The sequence below is a fragment of the Geotrypetes seraphini genome, chromosome 13 (genome assembly GCF_902459505.1).
Source record: "Geotrypetes seraphini chromosome 13, aGeoSer1.1, whole genome shotgun sequence".
NCBI classification, from domain to species: domain Eukaryota; kingdom Metazoa; phylum Chordata; class Amphibia; order Gymnophiona; family Dermophiidae; genus Geotrypetes; species Geotrypetes seraphini.
Genome location: NC_047096.1, coordinates 6,485,612 through 6,503,974, shown reverse-complemented (window position 1 = coordinate 6,503,974; position 18,363 = coordinate 6,485,612). Strand labels below are relative to the sequence as shown.

The 18,363-nt window shown below is 44.9% G+C and overlaps 1 protein-coding gene across 4 annotated transcripts in view; it reads left to right on the top strand.

The window, feature by feature from the left end:
- The window catches only part of KCND3 (potassium voltage-gated channel subfamily D member 3), a 243,247-nt gene that overhangs the window by 186,242 nt on the left and 38,642 nt on the right, over positions 1-18,363 (top strand). For all 4 annotated transcript variants that reach the window (XM_033919250.1, XM_033919251.1, XM_033919249.1 and 1 more), the window contains one exon: positions 3,541-3,703. In XM_033919250.1, the coding sequence (XP_033775141.1) occupies positions 3,541-3,703 (163 nt within the window). The remainder of the gene's footprint in view (positions 1-3,540; positions 3,704-18,363) is intronic.

The window sequence follows — 18,363 nt, the reverse complement described above, 5'->3', positions numbered from 1 at the left end:
CGTCTGGTACGTCTGGTAGCGCTATAGAAATAATTCATAGTAGTAGAAGTAATAGTATAATAGCATGAAGGAAGAGCACGCCCCTCCTATTTATTTATTAAAAAATTTATATATTGCATGTAACTATAAGGTTTCCATATCACACAACAATGTAATCTAATATAATAAAGCCCTAAGCGCGCATGTGCACTCCCACCTGCGTGCTCCCGTTTTCCGTGCGCTGTAGGCTATAGCTCTAGCCACTGCACCACACACACTCTGTATGGTGGCATGATGCTTCCCAAAAAAGCTTTCAATTTCCTAACATTGCTCTTGAATCTACCACAACTCAACCTCAAATTATGTCCTCTGGTTTTACCATTTTCTTTCTATGGAAAAGATTTTGGTCTACGTTAATACCTTTCAAGTATTTGAACCTCTGAATCATATCTCCCCTGTCCCTCCTTTCCTCTAGGGTATACATATTCAGGGCTTCCAGTCTCTCCTCCTACATCTTTTGATGCAAACCTCCTACCATTTATGTCGCCTTTCTCTGGACCATTTCACATATTCTTATGTCCTTTGCCAGATACAGCCTCCAAAATTGAACACAATACTCTAAGTGGGGCCTCCCTCACACACCAACAGGCCTACCTTAAGCACTGGTGGTGTAGTGAGAGAAAATGGAGAAGGAGTGATGCCCACTCATTCCTATTCATAATCTTGGCCACCATGAAACTAGGGTGAAAGGTCACAGCTGCCATTTTGAAAATGGCTGAGACCATGGACAGAGGAGCAAGTTGTCATCACTCCTACCCCTGCTTCCCTTACTGGAAATCCAGTGCTTAAGGTATACTGAAAGAGCAAGAAAATGAAATTGTACACTGCTAGGATGGCTTTAATTAGCTCTGGAGCAGTATATAAAAGATTTTAATAGAATAGAATTTCAATGTTTCAAGCTTGTTTCATTTAAAAATTATACTGGTGTCATTTTGCACAGCAAAAACCGATGTTGCTTTTAGCCTTTGGGTACCATTTTCAGTTGCTGCGCCAGCAGGCCAAGTCAACTGGGGATCAGTTCTACCCAAAGAGGTACAGTAGACTCTCAGTTAAACGACACCCATGGGGAATGGTAGATGCCGGATAAATGTAGTTTCTGGTTGCTTGAGAGCTACTATTAAAAATAGGCCTAACTAATACTATACCCCATATGAACTTGATTTGCCTACACTGCCTCTATTATGTGCAAATTTCTTTCATGCATATTCATTGTGGATATCCTGAAAACCTGACTGGCAAGGGGTACTGCAGGACCGAGTTGAGAAATACTGGTCTATTCTATCCAACTGAAAGGATATTTTTAGCAGAGAAAATTCAGTCTTCCGTGTTGTGCCTTTCAGTGTACAACAGGTCATTTGCGCAGTGAGCTAAACCCTGGAGCAGTGCATGAGCCAAATCTTAAGTCAAATGGATCCCTCTGCTCTTCAGCACAGAACTTTTGCCAAGCAGCCGATAACGGCCTATTAAGGGCAGCAAAAGAATCAGTCCTCCGTGGTCATATTGAGCCATGATTCATTTGCAGTCTTGCTGTGTTTAGAGCAGCTGGGAAAAAAAATATTTTCAAAACTTCCTACAAGGCACAAGAGCTCTTGACTGACCAATACCTCCTTTTACAAAACTGTAGTGTGGTTTTTAGCACTGGCCACTGCGGCTCCGTGCCAATTTTATGGAATTTGCTGCCACAGAACCTCTGGGGGAAAAAATCTCCACAGACAAATTTAAATCCAACATAAAAACGTTTCCTTTTAAAGGTATCTATGACTTTTGACTCCGATATTCCTCCAACCCAGCCCGCTGATTAACCGTTCCCCTTAACTGTATCCATGACATCCTGTTTGTCTGTCTTGCCTGTTTAGATTGTAAGCTCTTTAAAGCAGGGATTGTTTTCTTACTCTTTGTGACTCTGTAGAGTTCTGTGTGCGTTTGGTAGCACTATAGAAATAATTCCTAGTAGTAGTGTGAAGAGTTTCAGCCTCTCATAAGCCAAGCTGAGATTGTGACATCATAATGCCTCATTCCACCAATAAGAGCCAACTTCATCAGTGATGTCACAATGGCTTCATTGTCCTATAACTGTTCCCCTTAACTGTATCCATGACATCCTGTTTGTCTTGGCTGTTTAGATTGTAAGCTCTTTGGAGCAGGGACTGTCTTCTTTGTAACTCTGTACAGCAATGCGTACGTCTGGTAGCGCTATAGAAATAATTCATAGTAGTAGAAGTAATAGTATAATAGCATGAAGGAAGAGCACGCCCCTCCTATTTATTTATTAAAAAATTTATATATTGCATGTAACTATAAGGTTTCCATATCACACAGCAATGTAATCTAATATAATAAAGCCCTAAGCGCGCATGTGCACTCCCACCTGCGTGCTCCCGTTTTCCATGCGCTGTAGGCTATAGCTCTAGCCACTGCACCACACACACTCTGTGTGGTGGCATGATGCTTCCCAAAAAAGCTTTCACTTTTAAGTTAAGGAAGCAATTGTGGAAATGATCAAGGATACTCCAAGCCCTACTCTCCGTTTCAAAAGGAAGCTCCCCAGAGACATTCCACTGGTGCATTGTTTTTCCTTACAATTTCTCTCCTGTCTCCTGTGAAGTCTCCCCCTCTGTCTTAGAAGAGTTTGTCTTTATCTCCCATGTTTGTAAATGCACATGAGTCAAGTTTCTATCATTTGAAAGGAAGCTCTGGAGTGAGAGGGCTTGAGATGAAGTTATGAGGTGATAGGCTCCGGAGTAATCTAAGGAAATACTTTTTTACAGAAAGGGTGGTAGATGCATGGAACAATCTCCCCAAAGAGGTGGTGGAGACAGAGACTGTGTCTGAATTCAAGAAAGAGTGGGACAAGTACATGGGATCTGTTAGGGAGAGGAGGAGATAGTGGATGCTCTGGATGGGCCATTGGGCCTTTATCTGCCATCATGTTTCTATAACCTATGACCTCACAATGACCTCACATGAACCATAAAGTGATCTTCCTATGCTCCTGCCCCGTGCAGAGCCATCACCAAAATGGCTTCCCTGAGTTCCCGTTGTAGTCTCCAGACTATAACAGGAACTCAAGGCAGCCATATTGATGACGGCTTTGCACAGGGCAGGAGCATAGGAAGATCACTTCTGCCCCACGTCACCGCTAGACCACCAGGTAAGGTCTAGGAATGCAGGTGGGAGGGGGGTCAGAGCCGGCCAAGTGTAGTCAAGTTTTGACATGAAAAATGTATGAATCAAGGTATGAAAGTTATTATTATATAAAAAGTTTTAAAAAGATCTTACTGCTTGCAGAGATCTCAATGCATAAAAACCTTTCTTTTACAATATTTGAAACTAGTCTGTAAATGTAAAGTGCGAATCAACAATTACACAGAGATATTTAAATTTGGTAGATTTCAGCTGGTTTTCCTGCATGGACCATTGCAGAAAGTTGCAAAAAAAAAAAAAAAAAAAATGCTTTAAAATCTTATAAATTGCTGAACTTTATTTTTGCTTCTCCGTCAGCTATGGTGACATGGTGCCGAAGACCATCGCTGGGAAAATCTTTGGCTCTATCTGTTCTCTGAGTGGAGTCCTGGTGATCGCTCTGCCTGTTCCTGTCATTGTCTCCAACTTCAGCCGTATTTACCACCAGAACCAGAGAGCGGACAAGCGGAGAGCACAGAAGGTAAGCATCTCTTGTCCTGGAGTTTTGGAGCAGAGGTCATAAATGATCAAACAGTTGCTGCAGAAAGCAGAAGTAGCTAGAGGTAGATGCTGCATATTTTTCAAACGAGGTAAAATCTGTTTTACTCTTTTGGGATCTTGCCAGGTGCTTGTGACCTGGGTTGTCCACTGTCGGAAACAGGATACTGGGCTTGATGGACCTTTGGTCTGTCCCAGTACAGCAATTCTTATGTTCTTATGCGAGCAAAGTATAGGATAATTGAGCCATTGTGACATCACTGATGAAGTTGGCTCATAGGCATTGGTGGAATGAGGCTTTATGACATCACAATCTGAGCTCTGGAATGTTGCTACTATCTGGGTTTCTGCCAGATATTTGTGACCTATTTTGGCCATGTTGGGCTTGATGGACCTTCGGTCTGTCTTTATGGCAATGCATATGTTCTTATGTACATTCAAGTTGAACCAGAGTGTGATGCTTCTTATGTGACTGCTACAACCTGGATGGTGTATGATTTGTGATTACTTCATAAACGGGTTTATGACCCATGACCCAGGTTTATGACTCACTAAAACATGGCATGTTGGATAATTAAACGTCTCATGTTTTAACCCACCTCTAATTGCCTCTGCTCCTTTGTGGAAACTGTCTCTTCTTAGGTTAACAGACGTCCGGATTTCTGAGGACCTGTCCGGGCGTCAGGATGGCTTTTCAAAACACGGCATTTTGTCTGGGTTTTGAAAAGCTTCCAGCTAGGAGCGACGGCGGGACGACATCTGCGCATGCATGGATGCAATGCGGTGATGTCACATACATGCGTGTGATGTTATCGCATCACACCGGCGCATGCACAGACGCCTTTCCGACAAGAGGAACAGATTGAGTGGGTAGGGGCAGGCTGGGGGCGGGGCTCAGCCAGAACTGGGCATGGCCAGGCAGAACTGGGCTGGCCTGGGGGCGGAGCCACGGTCCAGATTTTAGTTCCAGAAAATCTGGTAATCCTATCTGATCTCTCTTATCTTTAAGAGGTCTATTCAACAACAGACACCTCCTATAGGTGTTGGCTACGGCTCCAATTTTAAGCTTATTCTATAAAGAAAATAAAATGCTTGCCTGAGCAGCAGAGAGTGTGCACACATCTAAGTGTGATCACAGACTAGCTTTACAGCAGATGTAAATTATTCTACATTGTCCACAGAAACAGAGAAACATGACGGCAGATAAAAGCCAAATAGCCCATCCAGTCTGCCCAACTGCAGTCTGCTTTTGCAGAGGTGAAGAGAGCATCTAAGAATGCTGGTCCTGTCCGGTGACATCTTGCCTTCTCCTATCTGGCCAGTTTTTAGTGCAAATGCTTTTTGCATTGATTTTCCTTACATATCTAAACCCAAACCTTGTTCTGTGATGCTTGAGCATAGACAAATGGATTTCATTGCAATAATTAGATCTCCTACTGCAAAAAGCCACAAGCTTGCCAAATGGCTTATTAAAGACATCTCTTATTAGGCTTTGTGCTAAGACGTAAATAGAGGTAACTCAGACTGTACGAAAATAAAAGAGAATGCGACTTAATTTTCGTTAAGCCTTGCGAGCTTTCAGCGCAATCAGAGAAGCGTGAGAGAGTTTGCAGACTGTAGAAAGAGAGCGTTTCTGATTATATCCTGAGCACCCACCAGCATGTCTGTGCTTTCAATCAACCCATATATCTTTTGTGAAAAAGACAAAATAGTATCCGCTCTATGGCGCGCGATTGATTACATTCCATTGGTGTCTTCTATCCCGCCAATACCTTTCAGTTCTAGGCGGTTTACAACAGGAGTTGGCCTGGGCATTCCCAGGGAGATTACATGGTTAATAGATGTAGTATGCGTCGGGATCTGGGGAGGGTCAATCAGGTTTAGTTAGATCACTTGACAAATTTCTTGATAGAAAAGTTTTAAGTTCTTTCCGGAATGTTTTGTACTTGGGCGTCATAGTCAGTAGATTGGAGAGGTGGCGGTCTAGTTTCGCTGCTCTGTGGGCACCATTGTCCTACGCGCACCTGTCGGTGCGTACATTTGACAGGGTGCGATTGACGGGGCACATTTGTCGGGACCTGCGGAATGGGGTTCAGTTTCCACTGCAGCTCCCTGTGACTCTGGGCAAATTACTTCACCCTCCATTGCCCCCAAGAACAAAATAAGCACCTGCATATCCTATATAATAAAATACTAAGCGCGCATGCGCACTCTTACCCCGTGTTCCCTGATCCCTGATCTGTCGGGCTGTGGTTGGCAGAGTGCGCATGGGGGCTAAGCATGAAAGGTGGTGCGGAGCGTCAGCTGCCGGGAGGAAGGCTTCACGGAGTGGCATTGGCGGCGGCTGCCGGGAGGAGGGCTTCGTGGCGAGGCTGCTGTCGGCTTCAGGCACGTGCGGCGGCTGTCGGCACCTGCAGGCTGCGGCCCCTCAGCGAAAGGAGGTAAGGACAGGAGGGGCAGAAAAAGGAAGGGAGGCTAATGACCCAGATTTTCTACTGCCCTGGCTCCATGTGGCACACACACTTCCAAACTGTTTCCCATCCTCGACTGCTGTGACATTCACTCAATTGCTCTTTGCTTCCACTGGTCTGACAGACACCAAAACTATCTCCCTCCTCCCATCCAATTCATTTGTTTCTCAACTTCTCCCTCAGTGACCACTTTCGAAACTATAACCTCACCCATAAACATCCTTTCTTCTACTGCATCTGGATAAGGGGAGCAGTGAAGGGGTGGTGGTGGACACAGGGGAGGTAAAAGGAAGGGAGAATGGACTGGGGGAGCAGGCAAGGGGTGGTGGTGGACAACCGAGGAAAAAAAAAGACAGAAAGAAAGAAAGACAGAAAGACAGAAAGCGGCTAAGGAGAGAGAGAGAGAAAGAAATAAAGACAGACAGACACACATATATTCTAGCACCCGTTAATGTAACGGGCTATAACACTAGTAGTATATAAACCACTTTGATTGTAACCACAGAAAGGTGTTATATCAAGTCCATTCCCTTTTCCTTACTAGGATTCTTAAAGGGATGTCATTGTGGATAGGGCTCAAGATGTCTTCTCCTTATATTCTGTGGTGGAATAATGACTATACAGTACTCCCCCAAAATTCACGGGGGTTCCATTCCAGCTTCCGACCGCCTCTTTCTGCACTAAAGTCGGGCCTTATCCACGTTCTCCCTACCTTGGAGAGGGTGAACAACCTGTCTTTATCTACTAAGTCTATGTCCTTTAGTATCGCTCATTGATTTTTGCTGAACATCTGCATAGCTCATGCTTGCTGGTATTACAGAAATGGAAAAAACACACAAAAAGGCAACCTAGTCACATCAAGGTTTATGTGGGGGACGCTCAGGACGCCAAAATTGGCTCGCAGCTTACAGACCAAAATGGAATAAATATAATGTATTATATTATAGGGCGCTCTCAGTGTGAACCCTCAGTGATAGGAGCACAGCTCCGACACTTCACTTCTGGGTCAAGGCGGTAAGCCTCCACCCACACACCATCATTGAGCACCCTGGGTGTGCTGAAATTTAAAGGGACAGAGTCCACTAAATCAAACCAATCAACCAATCAAAGTGAGTAAATCAAACTCAACACAAACAACCTGAGCGACCCCCACACAAACCCTGCCAGCCAGACCCCCCGAATCACACAACAAAATCAAAAATCACCATACAAAAAATGTCAAATAAACACGATACTTATCCAAAATGGTTGACCACTTCTTGAAACCCAAGGTTGCTCAGGCTCGGTCCTTTGTATTAGACACCACCAACTTTCTCAACAGAATTGAGGCCATCCAAGTGCAACAATCTGATCTACTGATAACCATGGATCTGGAAGCCTTATATATGGATCTTCGCTCTGCCCCAGTATGGCAAAAAGAATGACACGGTGACAGAATCTGTCCCTGTCCCCATGGATGAGAAACCATCCGGTGTCATTCTTTAGTGTCTGTCTCAACCTCAGTTCTTCTGCACAGCTTGAGGGTCAGTGGCTTGGCCAATTCATTCTCTGATTCCTCCCTCTCTCCTTAAAGAATGACTCGGGGATGGTTTCCTATGGTTAACTTCTGGAGCAGGCACAACTATCCCCATATCATTCTCTATGAAACAAATCTTATGTTCTTATGAAGCCATTGTGACATCACTGCTGAAGTTGGCTCTTAGGCATTGTTGGAATGAGGCATTATGACATCACAATCTCAGCTCTGGAATGTTGCTGCTATTTGAGTTTCTGCCAAGTACTTGGGACCTGGGTTGGCCACTGTTGGAACAGGATACTGGGCTTGATGGATCTTCGCTCTGCCCCAGTATGGCAAAAAGAATGACACGGTGACAGAATCTGTCCCTGTCCCCAAGGATGAGAAACCGTCCGGTGTCATTCTTTAGTGTCTATCTCAACCTCAGTCCTTCTTCAATGCAGGGCTTGAGAATCAGTGGTTGTGGCCATTCATACACTGATTCTTCCCTCTCTCCTTAAAGAATGACACGGGGATGATTTCCTGTGGTTTTACCACGGGGACGGGGACAAATTCTGTCTGAGGCATTGCAGTTTCCATGAGTTTATACACAGTTTTGCCCACAAAGATGGCTGTTATAAGGGACAGAGGGGAGGACTGTTTTATCTTAAGCTATATTTCTATGCCACTGTGTAGTACTCAAGATATGATGCAGAGATTAGGAGCATGTGTGGGACGGGCTGGATTAGTTATATTTCTGATTTTATTTTAAAAAAATAGTATCCTGACATGGCAATTTAGACAATTTGAAAAATTAGAAATTCAAATAAGAAGAAAAGCTCGCTGCTGTGTGGGTGTCAGTGTAGCAGATTTAACAAGCCTAGCCATCACCTCTCCAGACTTGAGGGTTAACATAACCTTGATCCTATCAAACTGGTCCTTTTATGACATTTTTGCAATGCAGCTTCTCCCTAATTCACAGTCGTGTACAATTAAATCAATGCCGACCCATCACCGCTTTGTAGAAAGGCCTGAACTAGGACCTAAAAGAGAGTGGAAAAGTCTTTTTTATTAATTTTGTTTGCATCACAGAGCCGGCGTGGGGTTGGAGAGGTTGTAACCCTAGACTTCTATTAAGACTAAAGGGTCCTTTTATTAAGGAGCGAATTTAGCACGTGCTAAATCGGTTAGCGTACCTTAATAAAAAGATCCCCTAAGTATCTTGATAAAAAATTCAGCCCACAACGTAGCCTATGTTTTAGATTTCAGCCCCTTATATGATTGAGTTTGACACCCCTGATTTACAGGGATATGCTAACAAAAACGTCGGCCTCTTATGATCTCGTTTCTTGACGCATAGTAAGAAATGGTCTCCTTCCTTCCCGAGTATTTGTAGTTGCATCAGGGTAAATCCAGATTCTTTTCCCGTAAAATAATTTCGTAGAGTGACGAAAGTAAAGTTTCGGAAGAGCGTTTAAATCCTGCTTGAAAACGAAAGAGACCAATAAGGTTGTTCTAATAGAGGAGCGTTATTATTCAGGTCTGATACAGACCATTTCACCTTTTTCAGGAAAGCTATCTTCATGGCTCAGTCGGCACTATGGCTTTTCTAACTGATTCTCTGAAGAAGTACTAACGAAACGGATCCGTCAGAGTCAGTTTTTGTGCCACCAAGATAAGTGGTTTCTATGTTTCAAGTCAGTTCCAATGATAAATTTTGAAATCTTTATCTATTTCTGATTAAGAACATAAGAACATAAGAAGTTGCCTCCGCTGGGTCAGACCAGAGGTCCATCGCGCCCAGCGGTCCGCTCCTGCGGCGGCCCATCAGGTCCATGACCCGTAAGGTGATCCTTTGCCTAAAACCCTTCAGTCCCCTTTATCCTTCTATCTATACCCTTTCATAATCCTATCTCTACCTCTATCTGTATCCCTCAATCCCCGTATCCTTCAGGAATTTATCCAATCCTTCTTTGAAACCCCGTAATGTACTCTGTCCTGTCACAACCTCCGGAAGCGCATTCCAGGTGCCCACCACCCTCTGAGTGCCATTTTGCACAGAACTTTTTATATGACCTCATAACTTTGACAATCACAATAACTTTATTTATACAAAATTATAAAATCTACTGACAATTTTTTTTAAATATCAATTCTGGCACTTAATGAATTATTGCATTCATATAAAAAGGATGGAGGCGGACCAACGATTGAAGCCATAACATGTGGCTGTTATGAGGCGCAGAAATACGGTCTGAGGTTTTGCCTTCTTCCATTTATGATCTATCAGTGGAATTGAATTGACAAAGTTAATTTTTGTTTCATGCCACTTTTTTCGTGGGTTCTAATGGAGCAGCCATTATAGATTATTCCGAAATAGCTGATATATTGTTCAAATCTACCGTATTTTCACGCATATAATGCGCACACGGGTATAGCGCGCAGGAACAAGGAATTTATGTAAGAAAATTTTGGTATAGCGCGCCCACGCATATACCGCGCATGCTCCTCATTGAACTTTCATAATCCATGCCAGCGTCTAAGTCCTATTTATCTAACTGTTGCTTCGTATGCAAAATGACTTCATAAGAAATATTAGCTGAGCTATTTTAACTATCAGCAAATGCCGCCAGCAGGGAAATTACCAATGAAGTAATTTTGTTTCCCAGGTTTTCTATTGTAATGCCTATTCTATTGTGATGCGGTGTTTTCTGTCTTGCTGGCGCCCTCCTCCATCTTCCTGCATCGTTCGCTGAAAGCCGCGGGCAGCGGATCCTATGTGCCTCTTGCGACTGACCCAGAAGTGTTCCTCTGACGTCACGACATCAGAGGGAACGCTTCCCAGCCGCAGGGATATGAAAATTAAAAAAAAAAATACCAGAACTCCCATTTAAGTAAAAGGTTTACAATAACTTGACACAAAAGGGAAGCAAGAAAGAGAAAACTGTTGCAGTCTTTAGGCTACAATCCCTAAAATCGTATAGCTTTCAATCGCTGGGGTCAACAGATATATTGTGAAAGGGGATGGTTTGAGACATGAGGCTCCAATGCGCCAAAGCAGTCAACCAGCAACATTATAAAGAGTCATATCCAAGCCGCAGGACAGAGATTGTAATAGGGATAGTTGGGGAGAGGATTAAGCACAGATTTCAAAATGCATTCGACAGATCCTTCACCTTCCAGAGAACACACAACAGAGCCTTCGAGTTACCGCCGAGATTCACAAATCTTCCAAATCCACGGACTGCCTGAGCCCTGCTCTCCAAGCAGCCTCTTGCCCGCTTAACCCATCAATTTCTGCTAAATGAAGATGGTGAAAATGAGCCTTGGTAACATTTCACCTCTTCCTGCCTTCCTCCCCCAAAAAACGTGCTCGCTGGAGGTAGAAACCTCACCAACATTTGACCTGATAAAGAAACGAAAAGCAAACTCCTGGAGAGGATTTTCAGATCAGATTTAGAAGGCCTACATCTTATCTGGATCTCGCCCCAGCTCAACCTAAGAGGCCGACACATTTGTGCTTTGCTTTGTTAGGATTTGTAGCTCATGCTTTTCATAGTGTGGGGGGAGGGGGGGAGGTGAGGTCCAGAAAGAGTGGGAAAATTTATTTTTTTTAGTATTTATATAACGTTTATAGTCTAAGCCAGGGGTCTCGAAGTCCCTCCTTGAGGGCTGCAATCCAGTCGGGTTTTCAGGATTTCCCCAATGAATATGCATGAGATCTGTTTGCATGCACTGCTTTCAATGCATGTTCATTGGGGAAATCCTGAAAACCTGACTGGATTGCGGCCCTCAAGGAGGGACTTTGAGATCCCTGGCCTAAGCAGTTTACATTCAGGTATTCAAGCATTTTCCCTATCTGTCCCGGTAGGCTCATGGCCTCTCTAATGTATCTGGGGCAATGGGGGGGGGGGGGCTTAAGTGACTTGCCCAGGATCTTAAGGAGCAGTGCAGGATTTGAACCCTCAACCTCAGGGTGCTGAGGCTGTAGCTCTAACCACTACACTACATTCTCCTACAAATCCCATTAGGCACAGGGTAATACCAGGGATGGACCAACCTGTTCAACTGGCCTGGATGAGGTGGCAAGATGCAGAGCTTCATATCCACAGTTGAATTTGTAGCTATGTTGAGGGGGTAAATACTTGGCGATGGACTTTGAAATCACTTTTCCCCTGACAAAGACATTATAAATGCTGAAACGTTGGAATTAGGACCGTGTTTGGCTCAGCGATAACTGAGCACAATTTATTTTTGTGATATGGTTTGGGACAAATGATGCAATAAACATTTGTCCTTGAACAGAAAAGGCTGTTGAGTGTTGGGGGATATGATAACCCCTTTCTCTTTTCGCTATGTATTTTCAATTGAGTTGCATTGTCTGGCTTTTTGCATTTTGTTTAAGAATGTTATAACCTGCTGATTTCCAAAATGGCACACATAAACATTTACGGGGGAAGTTATTACAGCACGGTAAAAGGCTGGCTTTTACTACTCATTGATTTATCACAGGGGTCATGAATCTGCGTTATCTCAGGACTGCAAATTACTGACTCTCATGCTATCGGAATAACACTAGGTCTGAGAAACCTCGTAAAGCAGTTTACTTGTAAGGTCCTGGGAACACCAGGCTGCAATGTTGGCAAGATGCTCTAGGGCTGTGTTGTGTGTCCCCAAATCTCCCCCCCCCCCATTAAGCTCCTCTCCTTATGGTCCCCTCTAGAAGCCCCCCAAATTAAGCCCTTCCCTCAAACAGAAGTCTCCCCCACATGATCCACCCCAACCTCTGGTAGACCTCCACGGGCCCACCTTCAAAGTTCTCTGTTGACTCGTCCCAGTCACTTCTGCCCTTACTGACACTAGGTTTCAAAATGGCACAAGCAGCCACTAGCTGTAGTGTCATGATACTACCACTAGGACTCATATTTCCTTATAAGGCCTTCTTTGCTCTTATTAGGAAACATGACCCCTAGTGGTAGTACTGTGAAGCTTCCACTGGGGTTCACAGGCACTGTTATGAAAGCTGGTGCCAAGGACAGGAACAATTGGGAACTGCTCTTGCCTAACCCCACTAGACACCGGAGAACCTTGAAGTTAGGCATATGGAGGGTTTACCATAAGTTGGGAAGCTGGTCTTATGGTGGTGAGTCTGCTCTTTGGGGACATTAGGAGGGGAGCTTAATTTAGAGGGTTGGGATTGGGGTGTCCACTTTCTGCTGTTGTCAGGGGCTATAGCTCCTGTAATGCCTGAGGCTTTTTCATTCTCCTCCCTTATTTGTGAATAGTTAGGGTTACTAGACGTCCGGATTTACCAGGACCCGCCCCCAGGCACGCTCCATTCCACCCATCCCTGCCCCTAGCCTCGTCACCTCAGCCTGTTCATCTCGGTCGGGAGGACATCCGCGCGTGCACAGATACCCCTCTCGACGCGATCTGCTTTTCAAAACCTTTGACAAAGTGCCGGGTTTTGAAAAGCTGTCTGGATGCCCGGACATGCCCTCCGAGGATCCAGACAGCTTTTCAAAACCCGACACTTTGTCCGGGTTTTGAAAAGTCTCCTCAAATGGTGTCAGACAGGGAGGAAATCTGCGCATGCCGCAAATGTCGTCACGTGCGTGCATGTGATGTCATCGTGTGGCATCCACACATGCGCGGTTTTCCTCCCTCCCCGACTAGAGCAGGCAGCAGGGAGCGGGACTAAGGTGGGACTGGGGGACGGGATTAGGGTGTTGCAGGGCAGGGATGGGTGGAACTGGGCGGGCCTGGGGGGGCGGGTCTAGGGGGTCCAGAGTTTCCGATTGGCAACCCTACCTATGTGGAAGTTGCAGAGTTCGTGTTGCTCATTTCATTTCCATGTGTACGTTTCTGAAACGACTGCCACTTCGGAAAGGGCCGTCAAATTTATGTCCGTTTCTGCGGGGTATTTTAGAAAAGGCCCTGCGCAGTCAGAGTCTACCAGGCCCTAAGAGAGATCTGAGAGCAGAGAGTGCTTCCAAAACAAGAGAAGCTGGAGACAAACGCACTCTCCTGCATGTACCAGCCCAGGGGCTTAAACAGAAAAGCCAATCTGTGGAATTCTGTGACCAAAAAAAAAGCAAAGAGACGGCATCACCATGGCGACCTGCTGGCACCTTCTGCTGATGAATGATAAAGGCCAGAGCACAGCAGTAAAGGCTCCTAGTTTGGTTTTGGGAACGGCGTGTATGTGTGTGTGTGTGGTGTACAATCTTGTTTGCCTCCTGAGATGGTGGGTGCCCAAAAGGTCCCTCATAAGAGTGGTTTAAGCAAAGGACCATGAGCCAGGGAAGCCAGGGTTCAAATCCTAGTGCCAGTCTGTGTGATCTTGGGAAAAAATCACTTAACCCAAAACACGTAGAGTGGCATTCAAAGTACTTAAGAGAGGAACAAGGCCTTGATTTTCTACACATGACTCCAGAGGTATCCAAATTTCATCAGGGTGGCCCAGTGCAGAGCCAGGAGTTAACTGGAGTCCAGTAACATTTTATGGACCTACTCAGAGACTTGACATTATTCAGTGTCTGTATCCAGATAACCTGGAATAGAAAAAAAATTCTCCTAAATTATCTGGGTCGTATCCGAGTCATGCCGTTGAATGTTATCTTTTTCTGGGTAAATCCCTTGTGCTGTCCATTATACCTAGATACTCAGCGCCAGGAAATGCCAGGAAACTGGCACGGAATACCCAGGTGTAACTCTACCGTGGCAGCCAGTGCTTAAAACCAAATGCTGACTTCCACAGGTGAATATTAGGCTGTTTGTTTGTGAGCACTTGGGTAGGGAATTAGCTGCTGTCCCTGTATGTGGTCTCCCACTAGTTCTGGTCTGGAACGAGAAGTCATGTGGAAATATTTTAGAAAGGGTGTCCTACTCAGAATAAAAACATCCAGGTTGGTACGTCGCTGGTCCACGACATGCATAAAATCCTTCTCCGGCACCAAAACTCAAACGAGTCAGTCTTCTTTCTGTCTTGTTTCTGTAATGTCCTCTTAGAGAGTGGAAGAGATAATGGTTACTGCGGATGGGCAGACTGGATAAGAACATAAGAATTGACGCTACTGGGTCAGACCGGTGGTCCATCGTGCCCAGCAGTCCGCTCATGCGGCGGCCCCCAGGTCAAAGACCAGTGCTATATATGAGTCCAGCCTCACCTGCGTACGTTCCAGTTTAGCAAGAACTTGTCCAACTTTGTCTTGCATCTATGGAGAGTGTTTTCTCTTATAACAGCCTCTGGAAGAGCGTTCCAGTTGGGTGAAAAAGAACTTCCTTATGTTTGTACGGAATCTATCCCCTTTTAACTTTAGAGAGTGTCTGCTCGTTCTCTCTACCTTGGAGAGGGTGAACAAACTGTCTTTACCTACTAAGTCTATTCCCTTCATTACCTTGAATATTTCGATCATGTCCCCTCTTATTCTCCTGTTTTCAAGGGAGAAGAGGCCCAGTTTCTCTAATCTCTCACTGTACGGCAACTCCTCCAGCCCCTTTACCATTTTAGTCGCTCTTCTCTGGATCCTTTCAAGTAGTACCATGTCTTTCTTCATGTATGGCGACCAGTGCTGGACGCAGTATTCCAGGTGAGGGCGTACCATGGCCCGGTACAGCCATTTGGTCTTTATCTGCCATCATGTTTCTATGTTTCTATGTCCAGCTTTGGCATCCATAATTGACCACTAATATATCAATTCCGGAAGAGGTCAAGCAGCTATTTCTTTAAAACAAATTATATTCTGCATGTCCTGCAATTGATGAAGTTATGACTCTTATTTTGGTCCCACTGTCAGAAGAGAAAGTTCACTGGAGAGAAGGACATCATATTTGGGAAGCTCAAAGGAACCAGGCGAAAAAGGCGACCTGCAATCAGATGGCTGGTCATATTGAAAACGACCACGAGGAGAGGGTTACCATATCGGAAGCGAAAAAATCCTGTTGCGCCCCCCAGCTCCACCCGGTTCTGCCCCAACCCCATCCCGTTCTGCCCACCGCATCCAGCGTTTCTACTTTATGCTGCCCGTTTCTTCCTTTTGAAGTTGATTCCAAATTGCTGTACTCCACATGGTTCTCGATTAGTGACGTACTGAGGAAGGAGTGTTTTTTGGAACATGGACCGTGTCGGGTTGGAATGGCGACTCATGTTCCCTCTGCGATTACGCCATGTACTTAGTATCAAAATGCCTAGATTATATAAAGAAAATAGATTACAGTGGTACCTCGGTTTACGAGTGCACCCGTTTGCAAGTGTTTTGGCTTAAATACAAGTTCCTGAACCTTCTACATCATCACTGCAGTCCTTCTTATGGATTTGTTCCTTCCCTTCCACTGCCATATCCAATGTTTCTGTCCCACTTGTCCACCATCTCTCTATCTCCCTGCATAGAGAGAGATGCCCTGGGTCAAACCTCAAACTCAAACTCAACTCAGAAAAAAACAAATTCTTCCTTGCGAGTCCGAATGACAAAATCAAAGATACTTCAATTTCCTTGAATGGTCAGATCTTTCCTATTGCTGACACCATAAAAATTCTGGGAGTGACACTGGACCGCTACCTCACTCTAGATGTTCACACTGAGTTACTGGTATAAAAAAATGGGAACATATAACCCCCTACTACCCTACCCCTTCACTGGCTGCCCCTAGAAGCAAGAGTGTTGTTCAAATTTGCCTGTCTATGTTTCAAATCCATTCAAGGCTTAGCCCCCATCTATCTGGTTTCCCACTTCAACTTGGACTGCTCCACCAGGCCTACTCGCAGGGTACATATGTTTAGCCACCCAACATTAAAGGCCTGCCGATTCAAGAGATATCTGGGTAGAACTCTTGCTTTCCAGGCAGGCCAACAGAATGGTTGGCTGGATAATATCATTAAGCACTCCTCATCCTATTTTAACTTTAGAAAACTAGTTAAAACAAACCTGTTCAACCGATTTGTAACCAAGAACTCCTAATGCCTTACCATGTACGCTTCCTACATGTACTCGATGCCTCCACCCTGTGTCTATCACTCTGACTTTCTCCCACTCAACTTGTATCCGCCCTCTCCACATGTACTCGACGACTTCATTGTAATTATTTTCACTGATTGTCCAGCTCTTCTTGTTGTAAACCGCCTCGAATTACCATGGCTATGGCGGTATATAAGAATAAAATTATTATTATTATTCCCTTCCATGCAGCATCTCTTTATTCCTCCCTTCCATTATCATGTGCAGCATTTCTTTCTCTCTCCATGCACCATCTCTCCTTGCCCTCCACTCTATATCCAACATTACTCCCTTTCTCTTCTCCATGCGTCTCCCTCTCCTCCACCATATGTAGGATTTCTCCCTCTCTATCCCCTTGTGCAGCAACTTTCCCTCCCTGCTATCCCCCTGTGAACATAAGAACATAAGCAATGCCTCCGCTGGGTCAGACCTGAGGTCCATCGTGCCCAGCAGCCCGCTCACTTGGCAACCCAATAGGTCCAGGATCTGTGCAGTAATCCTCTATCTATACCCCTCTATCCCCTTTTCCAGCAGGAAATTGTCCAATCCTTTCTTGAACCCCAGTACTGTATTCTGCCCTATTACGCTCTCTGGAAGCGCATTCCAGGTGTCCACCACACGTTGGGTAAAGAAGAACTTCCTAGCATTGGTTTTGAATCTGTCCCCTTTCAACTTTTCCGAATGACCTCTTGTTCTTTTATTATTCGAAAGTGTGAAAAGGAATCGACAAAATAGAGCAGAGAAGATTATTTACACTGTCCAATTTGACACGGACTAGAGGACATGTAATGAAGCTAAGGGGGGACAGGTTCAGGACTAATGTCAGGAAGTTCTGCTTCACTCAGAGAGTGGTTGACACCTGGAATGCCCTCCCAGAGGAGATTATTGCGGAATCGACCGTCCTAGGCTTCAAGAGCAAACTAGATGCATATCTCCTTAAGAGAGGCATATAAAGATATGGTGGACTATAAATTACGCCAGGTGTACACCTGGCGGGGCCTCCGCGTGTGCGGATCGCCGGACTTGATGGACCGAAGGTCTGATCCGGAGATGGCAGTTCTTATGTTCTTATGTTCTTATGAAGAATCTGTCCCTCTCTACTCTCTCTATACCCTTCATGATCTTGTAAGTCTCTATCATATCCCCTCTAAGTCTCCTCTTCTCCAGGGAAAAGAGACCCAGTTTTCCAATCTCTCAGCATATGAAAGGTTTTCCATCCCTTGTATCAGACGTGTCGCTCTCCTCCGAACCCTCTCGAGTATCGCTATATCCTTCTTAAGGTACGGTGACCAATATCAGACGCAGTACTCCAGATGCGGACGCACCATCGCCCGATACAACGGCAGGATAACTTCTTTCGTTTTGATTGTAATACCCTTCGTGATTATACCTAGTATTCTATTCGCTCTCTTAGCGGCCGCTGCGCACTGTGCCGTTGGCTTCATTGTCATGTCCACCATTACCCCCAAGTCCCTTTCTTGGGTATTCTCCTTCAATAACATCCTTCCCATCGTATAGTTGTACCTCGGGTTTCTGTTTCCCACATATAATACTTTACATTTCTCAACGTTGATCTTCATCTGCCATCTCGTCGCCCATTCTCCTAGTTTGCTCAAGTCCCTTTGCAATTCTTCACAGTCCTCTTTAGTCCGAGCTCCACTAAAATAGTTTGGTGTCGTCC